The 20,303-nt window shown below is 46.5% G+C and overlaps 1 protein-coding gene across 3 annotated transcripts in view; it reads right to left on the bottom strand.

The window, feature by feature from the left end:
- Nucleotides 1-211: 211 nt before the first annotated feature.
- The window catches only part of LOC119556514, a 55,641-nt gene continuing 35,549 nt past the window's right edge, over nucleotides 212-20,303 (bottom strand). For 2 of the 3 annotated variants that reach the window (XM_037868785.1, XM_037868786.1), the window contains 4 exons: nucleotides 18,074-18,166; nucleotides 7,115-7,408; nucleotides 5,855-5,983; nucleotides 212-5,778 (listed from right to left, as the gene is read on the bottom strand). In XM_037868785.1, coding sequence (XP_037724713.1) covers nucleotides 1,249-5,778; nucleotides 5,855-5,983; nucleotides 7,115-7,408; nucleotides 18,074-18,166 — 5,046 coding nt within the window. In that variant the 3' untranslated portion in view covers nucleotides 212-1,248. Of the gene's footprint in view, nucleotides 5,779-5,854; nucleotides 5,984-7,114; nucleotides 7,409-7,806; nucleotides 8,311-13,074; nucleotides 13,358-18,073; nucleotides 18,167-20,303 lie in introns of those variants that run through there. The other variant, XM_037868783.1, reaches the window with a different exon arrangement.

The following is a 20,303-nucleotide window of genomic DNA, read 5'->3' as shown; positions in this document are numbered from 1 at the left end:
TGTCAAAAGTGCAACATTTTTTTCGGGTTTTCCATCGTAGTTTAGCCAAATCAAGTCGTTACAGCAAGTTTAGCCAAATCAAGTCGTACAGCAAAAAGACCGACTGTTTTGAGCAGCTTGCTGCTCACTTCATCTTAAAATTTAGTTCATTTTGACCCCAATGAAAAATGTCAAAGAAAGGCACCTTTTTTTTTGTATTTATTTATTTAGAAAAAATAATTCTTTACCATTCTTGTGGATGCTTGACATCTCTTTTCTCGCTTCTCGTATGCTGCAAAGAGAAATCTTCTTTTAAAAGTCATTATAAAAATATGTAATCTATATAATAATGTATAAATTGTAAAAGTAGTATTAACACTATAAATACACGGAATCGTTTAAATGCACAAGACACAAAGAGTATGCTTAAATGTTCTAAAGCCTAGTTAAGTACGAAAATTACAAAAAAATTTGTGCTTAATCTAAGAACTAAAAATAATACAAAAAAATATGTAAAAAAAATGAAAATGCGAGTGTCGTTGGACAACAGCACGCACAAGGAAGCTCAACGACTGAGTTTCAAACTGCTGGCGTCACACACAGAAAAAATAAAACGTATTTAGTAAGCTTAGGTAAAAAATGTAATTAAAATTCGTTGTGAAAAAAAAACACTTATGCGACTGATGGAAGGGCTGGCCAGGCTTCGGGTGTTTTAGTATCTGGGAATGCATTTAGTCAAGCGATCGATGTCCAATGGGGCGACGTTCGGCCTTGAGGAGGTTGTACACGGTGCAGCGGCTGAATTTTCGTTCAACAGCTGCATCGTTTACAACAGGATCAAGTCCTGGGCAAGTATATGTGTAGGTGTGGATGGGCGTGTACAATATGCTTGTGTGCGTGTGCTTGGGGACATTGACATTGATGTGGGTGGTGATGGGTGGCATTGGTGGGTGGGATGTGTGTCACAGCGGGAACTTCTCATGTGGAACCATAGAAGGACTGTGTTCCCCCTCCGTATCTGCGTTCCGCCCGATCCTTGAGTCCTCGAGTCCTTCGATCGATACGCCTGGCAGCCTCGTCTAACATCCTAAGTCCTACGTATTTGTAACCATGCTATGTACATCCTTGGCGGATCCTTATTGGCGACGTGGCAGCATTGCATTGCTTGAGATTAACGGGTTCCATGTACGGCTAGAAAGTTGCACTAGAGATGGTGGATAATCGGTGATCGAATCGAAACGAATCGAATCGAATCGAATCGAATCATCATCATCTGCGCTGGTTCAGCATCTGCAGGTAGTACTCGCAGTTGGTGCAATATACCGCCGGGGCGATCACATGCCGCTTGCGGCACAAGTTGCACTCGACGGCCTTGGCCGAGGCCTTCACGATGGCATTGTTGTAGACGCGGGTGGGTATGGCGGTGATGGCGGCCGAGGAGTTGCCCCCCGCTGCCGCTGCTCCGGATCCTGATCCTGATCCTGGTACCGCCTCGGGCAATCCATTCTTTTGCGGCGGTGGTGGTGGCGGTGGCAGGCAATCGGCCTCGCCCTTGGTGCCCGGCTCAAAGCTCACTTTCTTCTGAACGGGCTTGGCCATCAGCTGTTGCTGTTGCTGCTGCTGTTGCAGTTGCTGCTGCAACTGCTGGGCATTGGGCAGTGGGTAGTAGGGTCCTGCTGCTGCTGCCGCCGCTGGCTGGTAGCCATGTGGCAGAGGCACTCGCTGATAGGGCGAGGGCAGGGGCACTTGCTCGGAGGCAGCCACATTGCCATTGCTGAAGTAGCCCAAGCTGAGTTGCTGGGGAGCCTGCTGTTGCTGCTGCTGTTGCTGTTGCTGCTGCATCTGTTGCTGTTGCTGCTGCAGTTGCTGGTGCTTCTGCAGGTGCACCGAGTAGCTTCCCAGCTGAGGATGATGCAAGGGACGCGGCATGGTGGTGTACTGTGCATCCATTTGCTGCAAGTGCTGCTGGGTGGCTATGCCGCTCATGCTAGTGCGATGTTGCTGCTGCTGGCGTAGCAGCTCCTGATGTTGCTGCTGCTGCTGCTGTTGTTGTTGCTGCTGCTGCTGCTGTTGCATTCTTTGCACATATCGCTGCATATCTGCTGTGGCTGCCGCTGGTCTGCCCAACATGGGCGATGGTTGCTGCTGCTGCTGCAATTGCTGCTGCAACTGTTGCTGCTGCTGCTGTTGCAACTGTTGCTGCTGCAACTGCTGTCGCGGCTGCGCCTCTGTCTGCAATCTCAGCATATTCTGCTGCTGCTGCTGGATCATTTGGGCCGTCACCTTCTCGTTGGGATGCTGGGCCGTCCGCAGAACCCGCTCCAGGATGGGATTGGGTATGAAGTCGTCATCCTCCTCGTTGCCAGCGGTGGCCACCAGGATCACCTGGTCGCAGAAGGACACACTCTTCTTCTTCACCCGCTTGGGCGGTGCAATGGTTCCTCCATTCTGGTTCAGCGTCTGCTGCACCATCGTGTTGAGCAGCTCCACCTCGCGAATCTCCTCGGCTATCTGGGATTGGCTCATCTCGTACTTGGGCTTGGGCAGCAGCTGGTGGGCGGCGAGGGCGGCGGGCAGGGAGCTTCTCACTGGCGTCGGCATCGAGTCCACCTCATCCACATCCAACTTGGCACTGGGCAGGCCATTCATCTGGGTGCGCAGCTGTCCAGCCGGCTGGCCCTGGCCTCCCTGACATCCTGGAGAAGGCTGGGAGAGCAACTCCTGCGAGGCATAGGAGCGAATGGAGGTCTGCTCGAAGCGGTGGGCCAAGTCACGGACACTCGACGGCGACGAGGCCTCCAGCTTGCGCTGCATGGCCCTCAGATCGTTGGCCTGCTTGGCCTGCAGCTCCTTCAGCCAGGTGGCATCTGCCGCGGATCCCGGCTGGCTGGCCTGATCCTTCCTCATCTTCAGCAGATGCTGGCGCTGCTGCAGCTGGGCCAGGATGCTGGTGGTGCCCTCCAGGGAGTCCAGTTGCTGGCGCTGGTGCTTGCTGGCCGCCTCCAAGGCCTGCAGTTGGCTCAGCTGCTGGTTTAGCGGCTCCAAATCCAGTTCGGGCGGCGGTGGTGGCGGGAAATCTTCGCTAGCCTGCCGCGAATGGCAGGCGGAGTGCGGCGGACTTGGATACGGAGGCAGTTCCATGGGCGGCGGCAGGGGCAACTCATCCTGGCCGGCCAGCACTTGCAGATCCTTCAGCGGACTCTGCTCCGAGTGGACCTGGGCACAGGTGGTGATTATCGTCTGGCAGGAGTCCTCGCTGATCGAGGTGTTCGAACTCATGGCCGACAGATTGGACAAGTTGGCCTCGTGGTGGAACTGCTGCTGCTGCTGGGGGGTCAGAGTGGAACTGGTTCTCATGGGCGGCGGTGGCGCCACCTTGGGCACCATGGTCAGCTGCCTGCCGCTGCCGTGGAAGCTCTTGCGCATCAGCTTGCTTCGCTCCAGATTCGGATTGGGATTGCTGCCCGCTCCCGAATGCGAGCCCGAACCGGAGCCCGGATAGTCGAAGTGTCCCTCGGAGATGTAGCCACTCATGCCGTGGCCGTGCTTGCCCAGACCCACTCCACTGTCGTCCACGGAGCTGCCTAGTAGTGTGCCCGCTGCCGTCGTCGTCCCTCCTCCACCCTGGACGGGATAATGGGGATGGTGGGTCATCATGCCGGCACTGGCCGCCACATCGTCCACCGCCTCGGTGAGATCGGGCATGGAGCGGTTCTTCCGGCGGATGAGGCCGCCCATTAGCAGCTTCCGCCTGATCTTGTGCTGCTTCTTGCCGCTCTTGTCCTTCTCCTTCTTTTCGTCCTTGTCCTCCTTGTGCTTCTTCAGCGTGTCCTTGGCATTGACGAGCAGCGTCTCCGTAAGCGAGAACTCGCGGGTCAGCTTGTTGCGATCCTCGCTGCGACTCCGCTTCTCCTTCTCCTTGTCCTTGTCCTTGCGCCCGAACAGGGATCGGCTCTCCCGCTCCGGCTTCCCCGGACTGGTGGCCACCTGCTTCTCCTGCTCGTACTCGATGGCATTGTCATCGCAGGCGGCGGATGCGGAGGCCAGGGTCTTCAGAGGACTCTTGCGCTTCGGCAACGTGGCATAGATCTCGATGCTGGCCGGGATCTGCTGCTGGATATGCTGTATCTGCTGGATCTGCTGTATCTGCTGTATCTGCTGGAACTGCAGCTGCTGCTCCTTCTCTAGCGTGCGATCCTTGCTGTTCTGGCGCACATGCTTCACACTGCTGGTGCTGCCCTCGCGCATGTGCTTCAGCTCCGGCATGCCCTCCGTTTCCGCCCCCTTCTCGACGAGAATCCGGCGATGCAGACTCCTGGCCCGCATCACGCAAGTGTTGTGCTTCATCCGGGCGAAGGTCATGGTGTGCGGATTGCTGTAGGGGGCATCCATGGCGGCCCTTGCCCTCCCAGCTGCCGCATTGCAGAGCACCAGCGCCGTCTCCAGATCATGCGACTCCTCCACCAGTCGCGACTTCTCCAGCAGTTGGTCCGCCTCGTGGCAGAGCTTCTCGCAGTCCCCGGAAAGGGCCAACTGCCCATGGGTGTGAGCACCTCCTTTCGGCACCATGGAACCCATGGCCGCCTCTGGAATCTTGGCCAGCTGGGGATTGAGGGCATGCTTCGGCGGATACGAGTCGGTGGAGCTCAGGGAGAAGGAGTCATAGCCGGGGTCATAGGGCAGGCCATGTCGCGTGGGACTCTGGGGCACTGCTGCCACGCCCCTCTTGGCCACCATATACAGATAGGGATTGTCCAGCGTGGTGGAACTGGCTGAACTGGCGCTATTCCGATCGCCGGACCAATTGCCCGAGTCCCGCCGACGCGGCTGATTCAGGTGCTCCGGCATGGTGAGTCCATCGCTGGGCGGGGAACTGCCATTGGAGGAGGCGTGGCCGGAACTGGATTCCGCACTGTGGCTGCGTTGCAGTTGCAGGTGCTGCCTCCTGGCCAACTGGGCACTCAGCACGGCCTCAATGGGCTTCCTGCTGAGGAAGCCCCCATCCTTGTCGGCATTCTGTGGTCCTCCATTAACAGGTGCTCCTCCCGCACCTGCTCCTCCTATCTTGTCCTGAATCACACTCAGATTCTGGTACTGGGCACTCAGCACATGCTCCACCGTTTTGCGACTGATGTAGGCATCCGTTTCATCGGTGGTGGCCATTAGATAACCCGGAAAGATGCTCTTTTGGATCACACTCAGGTTCTGGTAATCATTGGTGGGGGTCCTTAGGGGCGTGGGTGTAATGGCCCTCCTGGTGCTGCCCAAACTGGGCTTCTCCGGACTGGGGGTGACTGCCCGGCGAACCACTGAGGCAACACCGACTGGAGCACTCGCCGGCATGGCCACATCCAAGTGGTTAGTAAGACCTCCATTGCCATTTAGGCTGCCATTGACCACCACCGGCTGTTGGGGTACCGCGTAGAGGAGCAGCAGTGGCTGATATCTTCCCCGACTGCACTTGTCCACCACGCCCTCCCAACTGGGTCCCACCTCCTTGACATTCGCATCATCGAAATACACCCACACCTTGAGCTTGGTGTGGAAGAAGAAGGTGGTGTAGTGCTTGCCGTAGTAGGAGACGATCCCCACCAGCTCGTGCTGGGTCTGCTGGGCCCATCGCTGTTCGCTGACCTGGTGGAAGACGTCGGCCAGTCGCAGGCTAGTGCCCACCGCCTTCAGAACGGCATGCACCTGGTCCGCCGCCGGTCGCTCCGAGTCCCAAACGATGCCAATGGACACCACATCCGGTCGGTTGAGCAGGGCTCTACATATTCCAATCTTGGCGCCACAGGTGTTCTATATTAGAAATGAAACATATTGGTAATAAGTAAGGTTTTTCCATATATCACATGGTTACAAAGTGGTTACTCACCGGACAATCGCGTATGTCGCCCATGTTGCCGGCAGCCCTTAAGAGTTGGCCGAAACTCAGCTGCTGGTGGGACTGCAGGGCCAGACTCTTCTGGGAGGTTAGGGCCGAGGCGGAGACGTAGTGCACCATCTGTGGGAGATACAAGATCGGAGATCATGGATCAGAAGACAATTAGCTGGCTGCGGAATATGGTCAAGACGGAAGTGATACGCCCACTATAGCACGATTAAACCAATTCTTCTGATTTTTCTGATTCTTCTGGCACGTGCTGACGTCAGCCCAAGATATATGGTGTACATGCTGTGGCCAGCGATGATAATGGAACCCCTTTTAAGGGACCAACTGGTCCGGCAGCTTCTGGCAGCCGCCAATCTGCATGTGCAAGGCATTAACCCATAACCCGTTTGCCCGGACCAGATCGGTAATAATCACCCCAGCTAACTGTTCTCCGGCGGAGAGACAAGTGGCAGACATTCGAGACAAAAGGCACTCAAGACACCCAAGAGACGGCCAGTGCAACATCGAGTGTTGCAGGTGTTCCGCTCCAAACGGGAACCCACGCCACGAGTTTGGCTCTGATTCGATCACCGATCGTATCTGCGATCTACGATCGGGGGAACCAACAAACGGGTTCTCTACACACGCAGAAAAGCTCAGGGATCGCCACGAAACTGAACTGTATTACGCATTTCAGCTTTGAAAAATGTTAGGAACTGAGTTTCTTTAAGATGAGAGGCAAAGCCTTTAAATTATAGGTTCTAAATGTTAGTGCTTTTCCAAAGAAAAGGCAAGCCTGTAAAAATACCATCTAAATCATCTTCCTATGTATTTGTTTTTTACAAACACTTTCCTAAGTTTATTTTAGCAATTTAGGCAAAGCTTAGATCTAAGCTCACTGCCAAATATAAATCAGGCTCATTAAGTTGAATAATAATGATGCAAATTGTATGCGAAAGTGGAACAGAAACAGAAAAACAAGTCAGGTGGGTATTAAAAATACAAAAAAGAACCCAAGACGAGCCATTTTTGAGATGTTTTAATCTCTTCCGCTGATAATATATTATTATTTATGGTTTCTCATTGCGGGCACTAAATACTTTATAATACCTATGAGGTTTAATGGTTCTATCAAAAAGATTTAAGTTTGGAAGTGTGGTTTCTTCTATTAAAAGGGGATTTAAAAGGTTTTTGAACTTAAGGAACTTTGAGTTAGGGTGCATTTTGATGATGGGTATCTCCTGAACTCGGAACTAGACTCACCTGGGTGAAGGGCAGCTGCTCGGAGTTGGCTCCGCACTTGCAGACGCTCTGCTCGATGACGCGCATGGCGAATCTCCGGTGGGCGATGCAGGCGGAGGACTCACAGGAGTCGCCATCGTCCGGCGAAATGTGCGAGTGGACGCGGTGCAGCAGGAGCTCGAAGCACTCGGCGGCATCCCCCAAGCATCCTAGGGGGAATCTACGTCCCGCCAAGGGACCACTGGCCAAGGCCCGACGCAGTGGCTCCGGACACAAGGCCGGTTCCGAGCTGGTCTGCAGCTGCTGGAAGAGTTCCTGTTTTGGGGAGGCAATAAGTAAAATGGTTAGAGAATTGTGCTAAGAAACTGTCCTATCTAAAATCTATCTACTTTTTAGTAAGACATTGCTGAGGGATTTGATAAAGCTTATTGCAGTTTATCATATCTGATTTTCTTATACTTAAGCGTACTTAAAGTTATCTTTAATTACGTACGTGTAAGTATTTATATATTATAATATTTTAGGTTATTATCAAGCTTAAAATGTAAAAGAAAAGTTTACGTAGGTAATATAGGTAAATAGGATTCTTAATATATTTAAATATTTTAAAGTTTGATATGTTATTTAAATAATAAGCTATAAATAGTATAGTTATAAATACTATATATATTTTTTATAAATAAGGAAGATAGACAGGTATCCCCTAGACTTACAATAACCGCATTGATGCAGCGATCCCTCTCCGAATTTCCAGCGATGTTGATGTTGCTGCAGTTGATGTTGCCATTGCCATTACCATTGTTATTATAACCCATTACGGCCAACTCCACGCTGCTGGCCACTTTGGCCAGGGCACTGACCGACTTTTGCTTGGACTGCTGGCGGGTCAAAGTGGCCGACTTGTCGGCTCCATCCAGGATTAGCTTCCGAGGACTGCTCCTGGGCAGGGTGCCTCCGTTGTTGCTGATAAGCTGGCTCAGCTGGGGATGGTGAATTTGCACGGGAACGGAAACGGGCACGGAAACAGGTGCGGATGTTGGGGATGGGGATGCAGTACTGGCTGATCCTGATCCTGCGCCTGCTCCTGCTCCGCCCGTTGGAGCCACGCCACCGCCCACCACATTGGTGGGTTCCTTCCTCTTGTAGCGGAACTTGATCATCTTGTTGCTATCCGGTATTTAGAGCCTCCTCAATGCCTTCTATCAACTAACATGTCACTGTGGAAATTGGTTTTTAAAAACATGCTTAGCTTTTCCTTTTTATATGCCTTTTCACTGTTTGCCTCTCAAGTTTTTGGCCAGGCGGGGTGTTAAGTGTTATATTCTCTAGTCAACTCGAAAATGGAAAAAAAAGGGGAAGTCAGCCAGCGGAAGTGCAAACAAAAGTGCAAAGTCAGCCCCCAAAAAAGACAAATTGCAACCTGCAACCCCCAGCAATTAAAGAGGAAGTTTAACAGCGATACGAGGCAATTAAAGGTACATATCGTATTGGATCGATAACAGCTGCGACAGGTTTTTGGACCATCATTTGGCACACCCTAAGACTGGACTTGACTTTCGCTTTTGGCCTGCTCTCGACCTCATTTGCGGCCAATCGAAAGTTTCGCCAGCAAACCGGTCCATACTCCACCAAACCGCCGAGACAAAGTTCTCCAGCCCCAGAAAAGGCAGTCGACTCAGCGGTTTCTGAAAACAGCGAACCCAAAAACAGCAAACTGCATGTGCAGCAGCGGTAAGTGGCGAGCGGGTGAGCGGTAAGCGGTGAGCGGTAAGCGCCGAGCGGTAAAGCGGTCTAATGTGGCCGCCTGACAACCGCTGACGCCTTGGAAATAAAGTGCCACTCGATAGAACCCGAGAACCGGGGCTCCAGTCCCAGTTAATGGAGTTCCAAGGGGGGCTGCAGGGGTTCCAGAATGACGCCATATGCGACATATGGCTGAGATCTGTAAACGCCTTTTGCCGTTTTTGCTGTCAATTACAATTGTTTGGCCCAAAGCAACGGCAACCCGACACGAACAATGAGTCGGCCCAAAAGGCAGGCCAATGTGCACAGAACACAATTTTGATGGGTTTTTTAAGGACCAGAGAAAATCATCAAAAATATATGATATTCCATTGGTCTTTAAAATACCATTATAAAAATTAAAAATTATCTTATCTGGTCTGATAATGTTATTATCGTGATATTACCTTTAAAATCACAGTGTAAAATATATTTTAAATTGAATTAAATATTGATTGCCTGTTTTCCAAGTGCCTGGGTCCCATTTAAGTACATGCAAAAATACACAAAGATATGTTTTTTGCACACGCAATACTTGGAATCGAATTGGAACTTGAAATCGGCACAATTAACACTTGTCAACTGTTTGAGTTTTCGGAGCGAGAAAAGGGAAGGGTTAAGAAGTTTGAGTTGTGAGTTCATCAGTTTGCACTGGCCTACACTGTGCTTCATGAGTGAGTGTTCAAGTTCAAGTAGAGGGAAAAACACACACAATGTGTACACAGAAAAAACAGGCAATGAATAAGAAATAAATTTGAGGGGTGACAAGGTGAATTTACAATCAATCGAAAAGCGAAAAGCCCGTATTATCTCCGCCTAAAATCCCTGATAGATATATACCACAAAGGCCCCCAAAAGGAACCCATAAATATGGGTATATTTTTTAGTGCCACACACAAAGGAAAATTGAAACACTCCACTGGAGTTAAATGCACTTTGGGTGACAATTCTGGATTTTATGGCCGGCGATCTGGCCCGAAACATAAAAAATGTTTAATAAGCGGAAAAGCCGCTGTCGGCGAGCGGAAGTTCGGACAGGGAAAACCCAGTGATTTCCAGTTTTAATTTTTTTCTCTCCCCGCCTAATTGTTTTTCCAGGTAAAGTGCAGCGGTGGTTCCTGCCCCTTCGGTGGTTGTATAATTGCCCATTCAATGGACAAAACAGTTGCATGCTAATTAGTCCGGGGGCTCAAAATCAAACGTCACGCTCTTTAATTCCCGCCTTTGGGATTTTGGGCTTTTGGGCCACCAGACCACTGGACCAAACTGTTGCCACACACAGCAAAAAAAGTGGAAGTTGGCGAATCATTTAGCCCATGTAATTAGCCAGCAATTGGCCAACTATTTGCGCCAAGTGCGCAACTGCAAGAGCCCAAGGGACTGATCGCGAAATGCGATCACTACGGATGGCAACTTTAAGTGGAACTACTTGGGGTCCTCTCAACATGAAAATGGTTTGCTAATTGTGATGTTAATTAAATGATTTCAAGGGAATCTTGCTACTAATCAGAGGTAAACAGGGCACTACTTTTTATTAAGCCAACACTTTGAATTGCATTTAATATCAATGATATTAATAAAGTTAAATTCATTTTTAGGGGAAGTAAATTTATGAATGAGAATATTTTACTAAGCTAATATTGTTTCTGGAAACGAAAATGGTTTACTCATTTTGTGGTTAATCAAATGATTTCCAGTGAATTTAGCTAGTTATAAAGTAAAGTGATAATAAACAGGTGATTTTCTTTGAATAAAACCAGCACATTGATTGTTATTTAATTTCAGCAATATTACTGAAATTAAATTTAGTTTTTAAGGAACCTAAGCCTCGTCTCGTATAAGGGTTTATATTTCTTGAGACTTGAATTTATTTTTCAAAGATATTCAAATACATTTGCAGTTACACACTGCATTAGCCTGATTTCTTGCCCTCCATTTTGTGGATCATGTCTCGAGTTTGATTTGCTCTTTCGTTTTTTGCTCGCCTTTGAATTGTGAGTCGAGTACTGAGTCTCGAGTCTCTAGACTCTAGCCTCTAGTCTCGAGATTCGAGATCCGATGAGGCGACACTTGGCGGGGAAACCGAACTGGCAGTCCTTGAGACCCCAACCGACACTATTTATAGATCGGGGCTTTGGGACTTTGGCTTTGCACACCTCGAGCCGATCGCAGATACACACCGAAGTTAGAGATAGAGATACAGAAACGTTTGGAGAGCTTTGGAGAGCTGTTTCTCAAATGCAAAACAAGTTGGCAACACACAGGCTGGCCTGCAGCTAAAAATGTTTTCATTTATTGTTATTACTTCTTATTATTGCTGCTGGCTTCTGTAGTTGTTATTTCTGCTGTTTTGTTTTCGCTTGTAGTATTTCTCTTTTTGCCAACTTGATGATTTATGGGCTTTAATTGTTAAGCCAGAAGCGGGGGTCTAAACGCGGGCTTTAGCTGAATGTGTGTCTGCTTCCGCAATTACAGCGGCAACAAAGAGCCAGAACTGACCTTTTTCTCAGCCAGATTGAGACAAAGAGCGAGTCGAGTCTACCTGAACTCTCGGGCCAAATGTGGGAACAACACACGTGCAACGGCCCACCAGCAACCTGCAACCTGCAACTAGCAACTTGCAACCCATGTTGCAGATGTCCCAAGTCGAGAATCCAGCAGCGAAAACAGCGATGGCAGGCAGATAAATGAGGCTTAGAAAAAGGAAGGTACATGGCAAGAAATATTCCTGTGTTTTTGGGACTGAGATTGGGAATGATGGGAAACTCAGCCAACAGGTTTCCTTACAAAGCAGATGGTAATGGCGGGCAAAACTGTTGTAAATCGTTAGATTTGACTGGGGGAGAAACAATTACTAGGTTCCTCAGGTAATATTTAGTATGTTACCATTTTGGAACCTAAAATAAACATATTCCTATGAAAAATGCTGTCTTATTAAGATTACGTAGGGATGGATATATGGATTTGATTGAAGATAAAACTATTATTTAAAATGGTATTTTAGGCACTCCTATTAAATATATCCTAAAATAAACAAATTCCATTGAAAGGACCTGCATTATTTTTTTAAATATTGTTAGATATATGGATTTGATTGGAGAAGAGACAAGTATTTCAAGCTATATCTTAGAAACCCCAAATAATATCAAATTCATCATCATTTGGGACCCTAAAATGAATATATTCATTTGAAAAATTTGGAAATATTCAAGATGGTCATATTCTCTGTCTAGGGTTCCTCAAAATATTTTACCCTGCTCAGAAAGGTGAAAGGGGCAGTGTGGCGGCGACAACCTGTAGCTGTGATTTCCGCACGTGAGGCGACTGCTAAACGGCTGGCTAATGGCTATATTTCTCCACTCGCATATTTACATATGCCAGGCAGGCGTCGGAGGCCCAAGAATTAACCATAAATACACAAATCTGCCGCTTAATATTCGACTGGGGCAGAAAAGTCGAAGAAGAAGTCGCGGCACTCTGATGGCCATGATAATATTGGTAATGATGGTGATGGCCGGGCTAGTGACATACGACTTGAGTCGCGAGAAGGAACCCAACTTTGGGTTGAGGGCCTGCATTTCAATTGAGGGAGTGGAGTGTATCTGAATCGAGTGGAGTGTCCATGCAAATTGTAAACTCTAACCGAAACACTCCCCTTTGGATCCGCGATGTGAAAAGAAAAAATCGCACTTAAAGATCGCGATCGCGTGATTCCCTGGACTTTCCCTAGGGAAACCCACGGGTCTTGAGAAATAAGTACGTATATAAAGCGAGCCTGCGTGCGGCGCACAGATTAATCTTTAATAAGCAGCATAAATGCATTAGGCGAGTGCCCACTGTACCTGTTCGGGTACAGGTTTCCACGAAGGCTGCGGGCTGCCAGGCATTTACATACCAAAAGATCTTCACAAAAGGTGAGGGAAAAACAAGTTGGCAGTTGGCGGTTGGCGGTCTTAAACCATTTGGACCGCTATGATTTTTAATGCGGACCGGACCCACATGCTCGACGAATATCAAAGAATCAATAGCCAACAAAAAATCAAAAACAGGTAATTCCATGTGAACAACAACAAGCTGCGATCTTTTTCGGGCAAAGATTCCAAACTCCTTCATTTCACTTCTAATAACCAAACAAACCCTAACGAACTGGCCAAAAATCTCGAGTTCTGTTCAAACCTTTGTTTAAGTTTTCAACTTACGCAAACATTTTCGTTTTCTGTGTATATAAAAGTATTCCAATGATTTATCTTGATTTCAGCACAACTGTGGAACTTTTGTTTGTATTTGTTTTTTGAGGGGGGGGTAAACTTTTGCAGGCACCAGAAAAAAATGAGTTTTATTTGAACTTGTTAGGAATCAGCGTTTATTTCTTTTTTTGCCGCGCGCGCAATTCTTCACTCCGGTTTCTACCGAGATTCGATTCTAGATGAGGTTTATGGAGGTTTATAGAGCGACCGACCGTCGATTTAAGCACGTCCGTCGACTGGGAAATTTGCCTCGCAACTGAAACTCGTTTGGCCGCTTGGCTGTTGGATGGCCAAAAGAGCGAGAGAGGTGTTTGACCAAGAGCGGAGATATGGCAGAGGCTCTCGGGAGAAACTGGTTTTCCAGGGGAACAAGAACTTCAGTTATATCAACAGCGCGCGGTGAACTCACCTGAGCAAACCCGAGAAACCCGAACCCGAACCCAAACCCAAACCCAAACCCAAGCCGAATCCGAACTCGAAAACGGGGGAGTTTGTCTTGTAGTGGGCCAAACAGGTAAATGTCTTGGCCGAGCAGGTAAAAGACGACTCTCTTTCTCTCTTCTCTCGAGATTCTGAAGTCTCCCCAGATTTCCTCACCCGAAACACCCTGTGTTTCTCAGATTTACCTCAATTCGAATGACAAATGCAGGCAGCGGTACAAAGAAAAGTCCAAATCATCTTGCAGCTTAGATAATAGACCAGAACCATATTATATTGGATCCCGAAGACCAGTCTTGGAGTCTGTGGCCATGGTTGGCTGGGGTGCGCAGATTGCAGATCTTGAGATTTATCAGTCAGCCTGTAAAAGCGGAAACGCCAACGAAACGCGTGCGCATGCGCAAACCCTACGAAACCGAAAAAAACCCACCTGCGATTCCATGGAAAACCTTAATAAATTCGATCAGCCATAAAACGTGTAGGGCAAATAATACGATTAAGACGAAACGAAAGAAAAATCTGGGTTTTATCTCGGCTGTAGGTGAGTGGAGTGGTAAAAGTAAGACACGTTATCGTGTCATGGAGCTGGAGATGCTGCAGTTCAGTTCACCCAAAAAAAAAGAAACATATAAAACGAGGCATAAACAAAAGGCCTCTTTCTTTGCTGGGTTCAAAAGTTTAAGACCATCCACCCGCCAACGAGTCCATGACTCAAAAAGAAGCGAGAGTGGGGCCTCGAAACTGGAGTCAAAGTGTGACTCATGGGGAGACTACGACTGTGTAAGGCCAGTTGATTGATTGCGTTCCAAATCAATTGCACACAAAACAGAGATGCAGCAGTGAAAGGAATTGCATTGGATGTATTTATATAATGGCCTCAGGTGTACAAGAAAATGTACCAAAACAATTCACAATTTTCAACCCAAGATCTCCAAGAAATCCATTTTTTATATAAAATATGAATATGTATTTCTTGAATTATTTGCAAAGTATTTATTTTTGATTTATTGGTTTTTAATACTTTCATCAACCTCTAAAAGCTTTACTAAAATATTGTATAAATTGATTTTCTCTTTCCTGAAAATACAGAACTGATCGATCAACTTTGGCTGAAACGTTTTGACCATTTCGGGAGGTATAGAAATCGGATGGCACAAAAACAAAACACCATTTTGATGGATTGACATGCTGAGGGTTCTTTCTCTAATATGTCAAAAGCTGAATTAACTAAAAAAGAAGTATCAAACACAGCAAAAAGAAGAAAACTATTCAGTAATTGATGGATTCTTCGTTGGCGACTGCCTGCATTTCTTTGAATAAAATGTTGTCGTCTTTGTGTACGAATAAAAAACCTTCATATCGCACGTCGAGCGAATAAATTAAAGAAATAATAAAAACAAAAGCCGAAATAAAGCTTTAAAAAATTAAAGTTGAAGAGCGGCAATGTATGTACATGGGTTTTTTCTTTTTATCGTGGCCGAAGAGTGAATCACGCAGATTGAGATATGGCGATGATGGAAATGGATTTGTCTCCGCATCTCCGATTAGCACCTGCACTCCGCCACGCTCGTGCCCTGCGATCTCGGCCCTACCCATATACCATATAGTACTGGTAATACACCCCCAACTCCATTTTTTGTTCATGGTAATTTCGTTGTCTTTTTTATGGCGACTCTGGGCAAACAAGGAGAAATAAAAAAGAAACCCGAAAGGCTGTTTGTTTGCACTTACTTTAGATGCCCTCCAGATTAGGGAGTACCCGAATATCCAAATATCCAAATCTGGAGTATATATATACTTGGAGGGCAAACAAAGCTTGGCGATAAGTGGAGTCTCTGCAACTGGCACACGATCAAGGGTCTGCGGTCTGTGCTCAAGATATACTCAGATCTGGATAGTTCATTTTCCCGGTAAACGAGGACATTGTCTTCTGGCTCGCCTCACTCTAATGATAATGACTTTGTCCTTTGGTTATTTGTGTATTTGTGCAGCTCTGGATTTTTGAATTTCTGGAAAAGTCAGAGGGCCCTTAATGGGAATTGTGCATTGAGGCATGGCAAAGCCGAGAAAACTGTCGAGACGATTTTTCATCAAGAAGAGTTCCCGGTCGCCTGGTCGGGTTCTTAACCCCCTTATAACAATCGGCGTGGGGAACGGTCAAAATGCGATCGCAATCGTGGGAGTTTCCCAGCCCTAAAAGGCCCATGTCTTCAGCGACGATTTTCATAATTAAATAGTCGTCTTCCCGCGGGAAAAGGTGGAGTAAAAATTAATTTGTTCGGGGCTACGTATAATTAATGCAAAAAATGAAGGTAAGACAAAAGGGGGCAGCACTCCTTCTTGTGCCCTGCAACGCTTCTCGTTTAATATGTGGCAGCAAACAAGTGGGCAAGTGGCAGCCATGGTTACCAGGGGGGTGTTCGGGGGGATACTACTTGGAGGTATGGCAGAGGTGTAGAACAGTCAAAACAAAACAGTCGAACAAAAACAAACCCGGAGAAGAGGCAGAGGCAGCGGCAGAGGCACCAACACTTTCCACTTCGTCGTCATCAATGTTTGAGGAGCGAAACATAAAAGGAAAAAAAAAAACTAAAATGAAGGGGAAAACGACAAAGAGAGAGGGCCCACTGTGCGGTGAACACAGGGAACACCCTGTCTTGTGGCCAGAGCGTCTTGGCCCGAAAAGTACAGTCGCGTACAGTCGTTTTGCCTTTTGTTTGTTGGCGGCCCGGGTTTTTCCCGAACGTCACGAGTTTGTCGCTTGCCCAGGGGCCAGCACGATGGAAGATGCTACTCTGGGTTCCGTTTGGTACTATGTTTGGGTCCTCAGCCACTGCTCTTCTGGCTAATGATCACCAAGATACTAATAATGACGATCATCGTCCGCCGGTCTGGTTTCTATATTGCACCAGCCGCCTGAGAGGGTGACTGCCTTTGGTTTTCTCTACTCGGTTTTTCCACTTTATTAAAATGGAAATTCTCGCTGCATTCGAGTCCCCATGATTTTGTTTTTGGTTCGGGTTAACATGATCTCTTTTTGATGACTGGGTGATTTCTTCTTTCTAGAATAATTATGCATTTGTTTTATTTTAAAAGGGAGTCAATATAGAGCGAGTTTTCGTTTATCTCGAGTGAAACATGATCTGCAGAGCTGAGAATTAGATTTTCCTTATACAGCAGTCTGTGCCTGTATGATATGGTATGGTATGCAAATTTTGAATGTTATTTACGTAGTATGATATGAAATTTGTGTTTTTTAAGTCCCTGACTATTCCCTTCTTGAAGAAAAGGAAAGGATCACAAAAAAAGATATATTTTAAATTCAAAATTCACCATCAATTTCAATGTTCTATATTTTTTAATAATATATGATATGTGCTTTCTCATTTCGAAGGTATTCCTATAGGGGCAGTAGAGTTTATTGACTCCCTCTACGATTTCCAACGGGCATTTGCATAATTGCGCTCGACTCCAGTTTAATTCGAGGTTTAACGAGGTGAGAACAGGACAAACGAGCCGTTGAAAGTCAGTCACGCTAGAGGGTCCGGCAGGAGGAGGGGTCCCGAGAGGCGTGACCAGTGGCCCAGGACCACAGGATCCCAGGACTTATCCGGGGCCAGGATCTAAACACCCCTGGACATGCGAAGTTGCGTGGAGGGGGTGTGAACCTGCCTGCCAGGTAGAGTCACCGAGTGTTGCATTTTCGGGAACCCGATTGCCGATTTAAGGATTTCGTTTTTTCCCTGGATTTTCCCAGTGCCCTGGGAAAATAAAAATTGGAAAACACAGAGCACAAAGCCTGGGGAAAACAAAACGCACTTGAACAGCTGAAGACATGAGTAGATGAGCAAGGGGCTGCGTGTGAATAAATGATGATTTTTCCGGAGACGGAAAACATGACAGCATGTTGGCAATTAAGGTGCAGCCGAGCAGTCGGAAATCGGCTGCAGAAAATCTGGAAAAAGCCAGACAGGCGACTGGAAAATTGACCTGACCCTGGCGCTTAATTGCTTTATTTAAGCCAGGCCAATGAGCGAAAACCCCGAGAATGTGCTGTGTCTTCAACAGTTTGTGGTTGTAGTCCTCGCTGGCGCCATATACTTTTTTGGTGGGCCTAAAAGTATGCTGTGTATTTTACAGGCCAACAACTTCAAATTTCGAATTTATCAAATAGTTGCTAGTTTAGTTATTATATTATAATTATATATTATTTATGATATTATTTGTAATATTTTAAACCTTATAATCAAATACTTAATTAATAACTTAATATTCGAGATCAATGTAAGTCCGTTTGAACTAAGGATTTCCTACTTAAAAGGTTGTTAAAGGTTCATGATTTTTCTATATTTATTATTATTACCAGCATAAAAGGATTTTGTGAAGATTGTTCCCTACTTAATAGTATCAAATATACAAATGAAATATAATGTAACTTAAACACAAGCTGTTCTCAGCAATGTCTTACGATCTTCGAATGGTTCGCGACTTGGATATCGAATTTCGAACTCACCTTTAGAGCGCAGAAGATGCAGTCTTGGCCGCCGCAAACGTGCTGATTTAGGCCGCGAAACGATCGTCGAAAGGCGTCCAAGTGCCACAAGACCTGCAAAAGAGAACGGGCGATCGTTACTACCATGGCTAACAGAGAAGAGAGCACAGATTGGGGAAGGGGCTCCGCCAGGCCATCGTATCTCCATCAAATCTCTGTGTGTATAACAAAAGAGAGGCCCAAACCGGTTAAGACGACGCCATCTTGCCGACGAGATCTTGTGTGTGTGTCGCCAGACAAAGGCTCAAAGACTCAAGAGAGTTGCCCAAAAGTCGCGCCACAAAACGCTGGCCAAAAACCAGTTTCGTACTCGGTTTCGGCCACAGCCACAAACCTGCAAAAGCCAGCCAAATCGCGGACTTCGCAGACGCGGGTCTCGAGCTCGACTTGGGACAGGCTTTTCAGACTGGGTGGCCGGAGCAGACCGATCGAGACTGGAAAACCCAAACCCGTCTGGAGTTTCTCTCCGATCTCGACTTTTTGGCGGCCTTTTCGGTGATTTTCGTTTCTCGCTGTTGTGGTTTTCGTTTCGAAGTCAGAGTTCACCTGGGATGAATCACGAACCCCCCCCCACTCTCGTAGATACATAGATCTATCAATTAAGCCGTTCCAAGGGCTGTAATTAACAATCGGGCAGTGAAAGCCCCGCTCCCTTCTAATGCCAAAAAAGCGATTCAATTTGGAGCAACTCAAAAATAAGAAACAAAACCGAAAACCGGTCAGCAAACAGTTAGAAAACTTAGGCACCCATAATGTCCAGTCGGAGCAGCTGCACTACACATCAGGCCCCAAATCCCCAAGTCCCCGCCACAAAGCTCTGAGCACGAGCCTGTTTTTTGGCCAATCGAAAAGAAATGCTTGGTCAGTCGAGAAAAATAATGCTATTAGACACTCAACTGAACGCAGATGTGTGTATGTATACCGAGGTTTAAAAAGTTTGCAGATCAAACTATAGGAAATAAATCAAGGTAATGCACAATGATTTACCAAAGCCTTTATAATATCTAATGGTTTTGTGGAGATATAACAGACAATAAACTATATTAAAGGGTGTATGTATATAGTTATAACCCATCAAATATAATATTGATACATTAACAGAAGCAAATGTTTAAAATAGTAACTCATAATTACTTAATAATACCTATAAAGTCTGTACAACTTTTCAGACTATATTAACATATATATTATATGATAAAACCCTAATATCAAAAATATACATGTCCTAGAATTTTCTAAGATGGTATGATGATATGAAATACAAAGTATTAAAAGATCAAATAAATCAAATTTTTATTGGTGGAAGGACAGGAAGACCCAGAACAAAATGGGAAACACAAGAGGAAGAGGTGAAAAGTAGATAAAATGGGAAACACCATGCACAAAGCGGAGGAAAGGAAATTATTTCCTGTCTTTTTGGGCATTTACAGGCTAATTAATCCACCCATCGACGGATTGACAAGTTCACCAAAATAGGAAGTCATTAGTGGGCCCCTCTTTCTTTCCTTCTCTCTTTCTAACTTGCTGTTTCTGTTTTTCTCCCTCTGACAACCGGAAGATGACGCTTAGCACGTGCTACTGAGTCTACTAAATCGGCTGATTAAACTAAAGCTACGGACCCACGCCCACTGGCAGCCCACACATCTTAATGGTCAAGATGTAAAGATGTAAAGAGATTCAATTAGGCGGGAAAAACAAAAATCGAATTCAGCTTAGTTTATATTGGCTGTTATATTATATGTGGGTGGTTCCTGTGGTTATGTAGTTCGTTGGTTTGGTGGGGCAGCCCACGTGTTTCCCCAGCGGAAGTGGAACGAAGTGGAGGGCGGTATATGAACAGGCATCGGACTTTGTGGGTGTCCACAGGTCATTCCGGCGGTGATATATGGCCATCTGATGGATCCACGACAAGTGACAGATGGGGAAAATCGTGACAAGTTCTACTGATGCAAACATACCATCATATAAGAACTTATTGGATTGAAATGGAAAATTAACTGAGATTTATAAGTAAACGTCAGTTCCAATGTTCCACTGATGCAAACATACTATCATATAAGAACTTATTAGATTGAAATGGAAAACTAACTGAGATTTATAAGTAAACTTCAGATCCCATCTTCATCTGTCTTTTAAAAACGTAATAATATTTTAAAAGACTAGTTATGGAAATGGTTACAATGTTTGTAAC

The sequence above is a fragment of the Drosophila subpulchrella genome, chromosome X (assembly GCF_014743375.2).
Source record: "Drosophila subpulchrella strain 33 F10 #4 breed RU33 chromosome X, RU_Dsub_v1.1 Primary Assembly, whole genome shotgun sequence".
Lineage (NCBI taxonomy): Eukaryota > Metazoa > Arthropoda > Insecta > Diptera > Drosophilidae > Drosophila > Drosophila subpulchrella.
The sequence above is the reverse complement of the archived record's forward strand: the minus strand, read 5'-3'. Positions and strand labels throughout refer to the sequence as shown.